Genomic DNA, 11,224 nt, shown 5'->3' with positions numbered 1-11,224 from the left:
ATTTCGATCAATTTAACTAATATTGTTATTCAGTTATTACGATTAGTTTGGTGATGAGCTAGCTAGAGGTTTGTGGTAGTTATTTATGTAGGTGTAGTAGTATACATTCAGGTTGTACAATTACTTCCTAATTCAAGTAATTCAGTATCCGACTTCTCCATTTTATTTTCATCATAGTTTGCATTATTAAACAAAAATCACAACTCTATGAAACCAGAAGCATTTGATTTATAGAAAATTTCATATTTTTACAGAAGTGAGATAAACCTACATAATAAAACATATTTTGATTTTGTTAGGGAGATTCGAACCCATGAACCCCTCATCTTTTTCTTGTATACCAACCCCATCCCCATCTTTTTCATCTATCACCAAACGCACCTTTAAACTTTTTACTCCTGTCCCCCCACTTTTCACCATTTCCAAGCTTGTTTGAAAAACTTCTTTCAGCCATTTCTCAAATAAGCCATTCAAGTATAACCCAAACCCAAATAAAACCTCTTCTAACACCATTTCTTCCACATTCAACTCAAATTCTATGCTGCCAAACACTTCCTCAAATGCCCCTTTTATCTTGAACATCAAGCTCTCTTTCATCAAGCTATCTCGAGCTGGAGATCGGTCAAATATGAACCGGGTTTTCACCGTCTCAAGAAACCCAAGTGGATTTCGTGGACTACCATCCATTTCACGGGTCAAATCGCTTGAATTAGGACTGAATTCTAGTGTGTCTTCATTTTCGTCGTGTTGATCAGCCTCAGCTTTGACATTGAGATCAAGAGTGTTTGAGCTTGATTGCCTAGACAAGTCTTTCTTGATTTCGTCCTCTTCTATTCTTGGAACTTTCCTCTTGCTTAATTCATCCGTATCCCACTTTGTCTTTCGCTTTTGATCGATTTCTGTGGCTGGATTCATCTGGTTCACAACCAATTTCAGTTGAGTTGTTGAAATCCGGCTTCTTTTGTCATCCTCAAGATGATCACTCTTGCTCAAAACAAATATAACATGACCGTTTTCACCGAAGTTACCCTTCTCAAATCCATCACTTAAAGATTTTAAAAACTTCCCATCTCCAAAATCAGCATCTTCAACAAAAACAACCACATCTTTATCTTTCAGCGCCCTTTCAAGATTGTGGCATTTGTTCAGGGAACCCCTCATGTTAAAGCACAAAAACGAATCTTTAGACCCAAATATGGCCTCCGCAATTGCCATTGCCAATCGTCTCTTCCCTATGGAGTCATTCCCCTCCATCAAAAACCAAAAATCTCTCTTTACAGCTTTCGATGACGAAAAACTCATCAAAAACTCAACAACCAAATGCATTTTCTCCGAATGCCATGGCACATTTTCTTGCAAACACTTGTAAACATCTTGTCTCCTGCACAAATCTGAGGCTGAATAACCAAGACCGAGCGTGATTTTCACTTCTTTATCATCTTCTCTACTCTTGAGACAATCCAAGTTTGGTTCTTGATCGACTTTCTGATGATTCCCACTGCTGAAACTGAGATCAATGTGACAAGATTGTTGTCTTCTGAATCGGGGATAAGATCTCTCTCCCTCACCATTTTGAGCCTTCAAAGTTTCACCAAAAGAGATGCATGAGTTGTGTTTTAGATGATTATTGTTGTTTGGCCAAAACGGATAGCACGATGAGTTGTAGGAGTAACTTTTTCCAGTCAATCCTTGATTGTCGTTGGTTATTAATGGTGACGAATTCATGTAATTGTTGTTCAGATTGTGCCTTCCTTGGTGTAAACTTTGGCATAATTTGTTCCACTTCCTCCTCAGCTCCATTAAGTTTTCCTGAAAATCGTCAAGAAAACTTTTAAGCTCATAACAGTGCAACAAAAACTATTTCGTCAAACTAATTATTAAACTGATAGAATTATCCAAGTATCCAATGTATCCTTGTACAAATGCCCTACTACAAACGATCACTTGTGAAGGGTATTATTGTCTTCTCAGACATCATTTGCAACGGAATATTCAACCCAAAAAACTAATCCATCGAGAGTAATGGCAAAACGATTGTAATACAATCTAGCCATGCAAACTCGAAAGAAAACTAGCAATGGAGTGCTCCGTTGTAAAAGAATTTTCCCTTGAAATCAATTATAAAAAACCGACAGAATCATCCATCAGGAAGCTGTCGGCTTTTCAGTCGTGAGAAATATATATAATCCATTGGGTATCCATCGTACGTGAAGGGTATTATAGTCTTTTTCTCACATTATATGATGGGAGCCAAACCTTGTGAAGGGTGGACGAAATGGGTGTGGATGGGTGCAGCCAAAAGGGTAAGACGGTGGAGGGCTTAGCGGTGGCGGTCGCAGTGGCGGCAGCAGCAGCAGCTTCCTTTTCATAATTGAAGTTGCATTCTCCACAACAATTCATCACGACCATATCATCTTCATCACCTTCTTCTTTGCTGCTTATCAATGGCTTCCTATCCACCATTTCATCGGTTCTTGTGTTGTTTGACAAATTTACCCTTGATTCATTGCCACTACAAAACCATTAGCAATCATATCATCATATAAATTAAGACAAAAATATGATGGTTAATTCTATAGTAGCTAATTCATACATTTCCTGCAACCACACTGTAAAATCTAATAATCCTATGAACATTATCAAGAAACTTAATTACTTGCTCTATTTAAAGAAAGAATTCGACAATTAATTAATTATCTTATCGACTAAAGATGTAATCTTTCACTGAAATAAATAATGGGAAAATTATTTTTTGTTTCGTAATATGGGAAAATTGGTCATTGTCTTCCTTTTCTGTGGAGTCAGAAAATATGTCCCAATTATGAAAATAAAGACAAAATCAAAAGGCAAAAAAATTAAAAAGGAAAAGGAAAAAACAACAAGACTGTCTCCCCTTCCCAACCTTGCTTTTCCCAGAGTCAGCATGCTCTCATGCTCCTGTGTTCAGACACAGGAATGTTTTTAACTACAAACTCAAAAAAGCCATTTTGGTCACTAAAGATTCACTAAAATACCTACCCAAATATGTTGCTTTTCACATGATAACCAATTAAGTAATCAAATAAGTTTGTAGTTTAATTAATTAAGTTAAGAGAAGTTGTATTGATTTAGTTTACCAGCTGGTAGTAGTAGCAGCAGCAGCATTGAGACTCAACCCAAGTCCACCAGAAGGAACAGAAACAGCTTGAAGACTCCACTGAAGCTCAAGAGAAAGCTTTTTCATCTTGCACTTCATGAATGTCTGATAATTTGCAGTCCCAATTAACCAGACTTTGTTAGTGACATTATACTGTGAAACCAACCTCCCAATTTCAACAACAAGATGATCAATTGGACTGTATAAGCCAATCACTCCCCCAATGTTTTCTTTCTCATCAACTGTCCATTTCAAGTCACCTGCATATATGATAACTCCACCTGTTGACGAAAGAGATTCCACTTTTCTTCTTAAATCGGCTAAATTCATCTCCACTTCTTCCCTCTTCATGAACCTCAATGGCACTGATGAGAACTGAAACTTAATGAAATGAGCACATCTTAATTCATCTGGGACATCTCCTCTTTCTACTTGCCCCATAAGCTCAATGACTACGCCTTCTGTTAACGATAAAGAATCTCCAACGATCACTGCGTTTTTTCTTTTCTTTTTTCCTAGCAAAACCTCCACAACCAAGCTCACGTCTTTCTTCAAAGAATGATCGGATTGATCTGGAGATGGGGTTTTCTTGGAAGGAGAAATGAAAACTGGGTTTTGATCAGGAGAGTGATTCAAGAAATGGGTTTGCCAGAAAGTAGGGTTCTGATGATGGTATTGGTGATCAGAGTTTGGTGAGGAAGGAGATGAGTAAACACCACCACCAGAGCTGCTAAAGAATACTCTTGGTGCAGATGTTAAAGAGTTTGAAGAAAAATCTTCCAAGTTACTTTTCACAGCAGTGCTTGAGAAACCAGCTTCTCTCATAACCCTACTAACACTTGGGTCATCAAGAATAGACAGAATAAGCTGCTCAAGCTCCACTTTAATAGCCAACAATGGGGGCTGCTGTTGTTGGTGGCACTGCTGCTGACTTTGATGAGTCTGTTGGTTCTCAATACACCCCCTTCTCTGATGAGCTTGAGCTCTCTTGAGTGCAGCAATGAGAGCATTGGAAAGTGAAGGTTGGCCATGTAGGAGTGGTCCAGGGGTTGTGGGCAACCTGTTGAGTGCCACATTGAAACAAAGCTCAAGTGCCCTACAATGGAGAGGTGGGTTAGTAGGGTTTATAAGAGGATTTTGAGAAGAAGATGAAGAATTGTTTTGTGATTTGAGGCAAGCTCTTCTTAGAATACTGGCTCTTGAGCTCATAAGAAGAGTTGCAGCCACATGAAGGGGAGTGACCTGAGCATGGCCTCTCCTCCTTGCTAGGCTAAGAGAGTGCTTCAAAACAGAAGCAGCCTCTGTTGTGAGTGTCTGTTGTACAGTACAAGCTCCTGAGCGCATCACTTGGCTCCAGCACCCACCCCCCACACCCCTCTAAAGATGAAACCCTAGCTCAATCTTTCTTCAACCAAAGAAACCCTTCTCTCTCTCTCTCTAAACCCCCACCCTCTTGTTAGTTCTTCAAGAAACACCAATTGGCAAAATTAAGGTTCTCTTCAGCTAGACAGCAAGAAGGTTAAGCTATGAAGAACCCTACTCTCCCTCTCTCTCTCTCTCTCTAAACGCCCACCCTCTTGTTAGTTCTTCAAGAAACACCAAATGGCAAAATATAGAGTTTTCTTCAGCTAGAGAAGAAGAAGATGGTGATGAAGAAGGTTAGGCTATAGTAGGAGGATGTATGATATACATATATGTGTGTGTGTATATATATATAACATCACCTTTACAAATACTTGTATTTATATGATCAGTTTCATTAACTTTTTATATTTATTTCTTTGTTGGATAAGTTTTGTACAGTCATGATTTTACAAAATTGTTGTTATGGTACAACTGTTGATGCACATGGTATTCTTCAAAGCAGTGGTACTTCCTTTGCCATCAGCAAAAGTCATGCTGTCATTTAACTTCCCATGCAATCACTTTTTTTGCTTTTGGCTTTTCTAAATTCCCGTTCAATTGCTTTTTTTTCCTTGTCTTCAGTTTATAGTTATCACTCCTTAAAAACACAACTCTCAAATTTTTTAAATATTAAATAAGAAATTACTAATACAACAATGGAGTCTATTTATCAAGAGGCCATCTTGAATAACTATTTATAATTTCAATTTTATTTAAATATAAATTTAAGAATCTATATATTACATAAGTAAGTAAACAGCTAATATCTATAAACATGTATGATAAATAATATACTAAACCACAAGGGTGGTGTTTAATTGGTTTGAGTTTGACTTCAAATGTCAAAAGTACCAGGAGGTATCAGATTCAAATACAAAAAAAAATAAAAATCTTCTTGTGTGGCCACGGAGATTCAAATGCTATGATTCCGTTTTATTTGCAAAACAAATGGTCATTTTGGGATTAGTCGGCTCGCATAACAGGTTGAATATCCAAATTAATAAAAAAAACAATATACTATATATATCTTATATTTATATTTTCATTTTAATTCATTTAATATTATTAATTAACATGTAAACTAGTTTTTATAAAATATAACTGTTTTACCATTATTTTATTAGTTAACTATTAACAAGTTATCAATCCAACTATCAAGTAATTAAAATAACCGATATATAAAATAATTGATTCGATAATTGATACTAGGATTAGAAATGTTTGTGTGATTGGTGGGTGAGTATTGTGATGAAAATAGATTGTTGAGAAAGTGGACCCACATGAATTGTAATTATTAAAATTCAAAAAAAATATAAAAAAATGGGGCAGTGGCTGGCTTTTCTTTACTACTGCTTTGAATGGACAGACAGCCCCAGCAGAAATTCAAATAAAGTGAATAAAGGGAAAGTTGCCCCCACTGATCATACATTTTAAAAGCAAAGTGCTTCCAACCTTTTTCGTGTTTATCATTTCTTACTCTTTTGGTTTCAAAATAAATGCAACAATTTTCTATAAAATTTATCAAACTATAGTTTTGAATATGAGCGTTTTCAATGTATCATGATGGATTTGGTACATTGCCGAAAACAACCAAATTTGGACGATTTCTTTTAGTCTTTTGCTTTTGGGAATACATTGAATTCTTTTAGAGCTCTTGTCTCTACGTAGATTGAACTCATATATTTGTTATGAAAATATAATTTTTCGAACTATGTAACATTATAACAAGTTACAAACTTATTATGAAATGAAAATTATGTAGATTAGGTCGTCACATCAAGTTATTCTACGTAGTAAAAGATGACGTGCATATCTTTTCCTTGTCCGTAATCAAAGATTTCCTTTCTGTTGAGTTTTTGTACTATGAGTGATTGTGAAGCATATCTAATTTTTGTTTAAACTTCATTCACGGCTACCGCCTAATAAGATAACATCGATCCTATATTTTTTTTATGTCAAATGTATTTGATGATTAAGCTATTAACAACTCATGTGTTTACTCTCTTTCATTTCCATGTATTGATTCTTTTTGTTTTCGTAAAAGCAGTATTCGATATCGATGCTGGAGTTCTATATCAATCAAACTTTAATTATTTCTTCTCAATATATGTTAAAACTTGAATTTTTTTTTTAATTACAATTTGAAAAGTAATCTAAGGAAATTCTGTGTGTTATCATACGAGAACAAATGATTCGTTTAATTTTAACCTTTTATCTTTTAAATTCTATTTTTCACTTTAAAAAAAATGGATAAATTGTGAAAAAGGGCCAATAATGGAAGATAGGGTAGGGGAGAGGAGACAGATGGTTGCTTTTTGGGTACTTGGGGGAATAAAACTGTCCCTCTACGAGGATTGGCGTGATCTCTCTCCCGCATCTAAACCTTTTGTCTTAATCCCATTTCTCATTTCCAACAACCTTATTACTCTTTGATTTTATTTGATTTTATTTTCAATATAGATCTTTTCTCAACTTATTATTTTTTTTATTTTTTAAAACAAATAGAAGTTTTAATGTTGAGTATATGTTGGTTTTTTTTAACCGTGTGTCTAAAATATTTTATGTGCACCTCGATTAATCTCAAGGATCATGGAGAATAGTTAGAAAAATCTTCAATGATCTTGCAAGACTCGAACTGATAACCTCTGGAAAAAATGCCCAAAGGTTCAAGACATTGAGAATTGTTGTTACGGTTTTTATGAGGTAGCATGCGAACGTCTTTTCAATACAAGAGAAAATATAATCCGTCTTAATAAATAAAAAAAATGAGTTGTTGATAGTTGGGGAAATTGAAGAACACGTATGAACAATCGTCTGGAAAGTCTGTTATCAAAACTTTAAGATGAATAAAATTTGTTGGTGTGCCGTCGAGCTATCCCTTTTTTCGATTACGACACCTATTAACTCTCTAATTGAGGCGGGTATGTTGCCATTATAAACACACACACACACACACACATACAGATACAGACGAATGATCATGTGTAAAAAAGGATTTGGACTCTTGATCACTTTTAATCACAAAACAACCCAAGATTTGCGTTTTAGAAGGCAATTGATCCAGTGTTTCTCATTAGTGTTGATCTAATAGAACTCTTTAATTAGGATTGATCCAAAGGTGGAGATCCTTGTGACCCTTATCAGCATAACTCTCATTCCCATTGACACCCAACCCCACAAATACAATATTTTTTTATATATGAAACATGTGTAATTGTTTTACATGAACAAAATATGGTTGTACATTTTAAATATGAAACATACATACACAAATATAATGCCACATTGAATCTTAACGTAGAATGAAACTCATTGAATGCGTAACATTGTTTCTTACGAACATGTATATTTTAGTGGTATTCATCATTTGAATATATATATATATATATATATATAATATATATATATATATATATATATACATACATATAGAGTTGGGTTCCAGTAAGAATGGTAAGTAATGATCGTCATCTTTGGATCAATCCTAATTGAAGATCAATACTAATGTGATACATCGAGATGCACTAGATCAATTCTCATGATAAAAGGCAATTTATGGGAGGGATGAGATTAAAAATGATCAGGTCCCAGAGCCCTTCTTACGCTTCTCACTATAACTTCCGTTCTCATATGATCGTTCGTATGTATATATATATGTGTGTATGTATGTATGTATGTATACACACATATAGGGGAAAATTCAAACAGGAACATTTTCATTTCATGGAAATGCAAGAACAACTTTTTATTATAGTCAATCATATATGATACTATAGTCTATCACATTTGATACACTTGTGATGATAAATCAGAGGCGTGGACGTCCTTTTGGGCGACTTAAGTTGCACGTCAAGTTGCCCACACACCACTAGGCCTCTTCACGTGTATTATTCCATTTGATAAGGGTGTCTTTGATGTGATGTTATAATCAATCATATATGTTACACATGTGATACTAAATCATAGACCTAAATGACTCTTGGAGTGACATAGATCACATATATATATATGAGTGTTCTCGTATTTTCGTAAAATAGAGGCATTCTTGTTTGAACCTCCAACTATACGCGCGCGCGCACACACACACACACATATATATATATATATATATATATATATATATATTGGTCTAATCAAATGAGAACTAGATAATTTGTGATAACCGTAAAATCTAATATGATGCAATTATTTAAGATAACTATTGTTATTTACTAAAATAAAATAAAAGATAAATTGGTGATTTAACTTATTTTAACAACTCATAAAAAAACCCTATAATCTAGCCGGCCGCCACTACACCGTTCTATAATCCAAATCTATATATCTATTAAAAGAAGAACCAAGAGTATTGAGGTGGCATCATGAGAATTGAGTATTGAGGTGTTGATGAATTGTGGTTGAGTTTGAGGTATCCCACATTGATGAGAGATTGAAAGATTGAAATAAGGAGATATGTATAAGAAAGAATGATGAGAGTCATTGTTTCAACTCATGAGCCTTGAGTCATAAAGTTATCTTACTTGAATAACCCTATTTTTTCAAAACAAATCTTATTATATATATATATATGTATATATATATATATTTTTTAAAAGAAGAACCAAGAGGTAATTAGGTGCATCATGAGAATTAAGTATTGAAATGTTGGTAAATTGTAGCTGAGTTTGAGATATATCACTTTGATGAAAGATTGAAGATTGGAATAAAGAGATGTGTATAAGAAAAAGGATGAAATTCATTGAATCAACTCAAAAGGCTTAACTCAAAAAGTTAACTTATTTTCATGACTTTCTTTTGCAAAACAAATCTTATTATATAAAAATAAATTATGTTTACAATAATCAATATATGTATATATATATATGTATATATATATATATATATATATGTGTGTGTGTGTGTGTATGTGTGTATGTATATGTATCAATCTTCTTTATATATAAAAATAAGATCCACAAGAAATGATGTGACACCCTAAGAATTGAGTATTCTATATTTCTTGCATAGAGATTGAGTTTTGTGTACCCACATTGATGGAAAGATAAAAGATTGACAATTGATGGTAGGTATATGAGATGAGGTTGATGTGTCTTTGTTTTAACTCATGGGGTTTGATTCTCTTGGATAATCCTATAAACTCATATCGTTAGCTTATGTTGGCTAACCCTCCAAACTCATGGGGTTGGTTCGTTTTGGCCAACCTTTTTTTTTTGCAAAAAAGTCATTTTTATAAAAAAAAATCTTTATATATATAGGGCTCTCTCTCTATATAAGTAAGATTCACAATAAATGATGTGTCACCCTAAATATATTTCTTGCATTGAGGTTGAGTTTGGGTTTCCACATTGATTAGAAACTGATACGTCAATGAAGAAAATAAGTATATAAGAGAAATATGAGGTTCATTTGAAAATTAAAAGGTTCATTTGGCTATATAAGGCATATTTATCTTTAAATGTTTGGAACAATTGTCTAAACTCACGTGGTTGGATCATTTTCATTGAACTTCTAAACATATACGGTTTACTCATTTTGGCCAACCCTTTTATTATGAAAAAATTAATCTATATTAAATATTAATTGAAGAGATAATTTTAATATGTTTTTGAAAGTAAGAAGCGGAACCGTTGATGCGGCACCCTAATAATTGAATATTCTTCAATCTTGAATTGTGATTGAGTTTTATATATCCCACACTGATTGAAAGTTGAAAGATTGACAAATATGTTGGATATGTAAAATGAGGTCGAGATGCCTTTGTGACAACTCATGAGGTTGGTTACTCTTGGTTGATTCTCTTAACACATGTGGTTAGAGCATTTTGGCCGACCCTCCGAACACATAGGGTTGGTTCATTTTGCGCAACTCTCTTTTTGCAAGAAGGTTTAATCAATATTAAAAATTAATTATATATATATAATCTTTATTCTTTTTATATTTAGAAGTAAGGACCACAACCATCAATGTGACACCCTAAGATTGAGTATTCTTTAATCTTGAATTGTGATTGAGTTTTGTCTATCCCATATTGATAGGTAGAGAAAAGATTGACATTGAATGAAAGATATATAAAGGAAGATTGAGATGTCTCTGTGGCAATTCATAACGTTGACTCGCTTGAATGATTCTCTAAACTCATGGTGTTTAACTTATTTGGCTGACCCTCCTAACATAGGATTTTTGGTTAATCATCTTTTTAAAAAAAATAATTTTTATTATAAGTTAAATAAATTAATATATAATGCTATAAGATATTGATGTGACAAATTAGAATTTAATAATTTCAAATCATGAATTGTGGTTGAATTTAACTTGAATCTTAATCCATATTAATGAGAAAAGAAATTACTGAAAAACAGATAAGTATATGCAACGAGAAGGGATGCCTTGAAATATTGGAAGAGTTACAAATGCACTATGAAAATTTAGTATTTTCAATTTTGAAGTATAGGGAGATTGATGTGGTTCATAATTTTTTATTTTTAATCTGGCATGTGTTATGATCACCGTGCGTTAGCACTAGTTAATACTAAATCAAGGGCAACCATTATTAAACCCAAATTCGAAAACTAAAAAACATGGCATCTGAAATCACAAATACAAGAAGACAAATAGTCGGAGATCACATGGCGAAGAGGCTCCTATAGTTTCTTGGACGAAGAAAATTTCATAGCCCTGGAGATA

At 33.7% G+C, this 11,224-nt stretch overlaps 1 protein-coding gene across 1 annotated transcript; it reads right to left on the bottom strand.

Annotated features, from left to right (window-relative positions):
• Nucleotides 1-256: 256 nt before the first annotated feature.
• On the bottom strand, nucleotides 257-4,480 carry LOC112501243 (protein SMAX1-LIKE 4-like). The gene is made up of 3 exons (XM_025104951.1): nucleotides 3,117-4,480; nucleotides 2,257-2,512; nucleotides 257-1,809 (listed from the first exon to the last, which is right to left on the bottom strand). Exons 1-3 carry the CDS (start codon nucleotides 4,478-4,480, stop codon nucleotides 268-270), a joined length of 3,162 nt encoding a protein of 1,053 aa, XP_024960719.1. The 3' UTR covers nucleotides 257-267.
• Nucleotides 4,481-11,224: the final 6,744 nt, after the last annotated feature.

Source organism: Cynara cardunculus (assembly GCF_001531365.2).
Source record: "Cynara cardunculus var. scolymus isolate 2C chromosome LG 17, CcrdV1, whole genome shotgun sequence".
Taxonomy (NCBI): Eukaryota; Viridiplantae; Streptophyta; class Magnoliopsida; order Asterales; family Asteraceae; genus Cynara; species Cynara cardunculus.
This window is presented reverse-complemented; position numbering and strand designations above follow the sequence as displayed.

Coding starts and splice junctions, on each gene's coding strand:
- LOC112501243 (XM_025104951.1), bottom strand. CDS start 4,480: ATGCGCTCAGGAGCTTGTACTGTACAACAGACACTCACAACAGAGGCT. Junction 2,513..3,116: donor GCTGCTACTACTACCAGCTG/GTAAACTAAATC, acceptor ATGGTTTTGTAG/TGGCAATGAATCAAGGGTAA. Junction 1,810..2,256: donor TTTCGTCCACCCTTCACAAG/GTTTGGCTCCCA, acceptor GACGATTTTCAG/GAAAACTTAATGGAGCTGAG.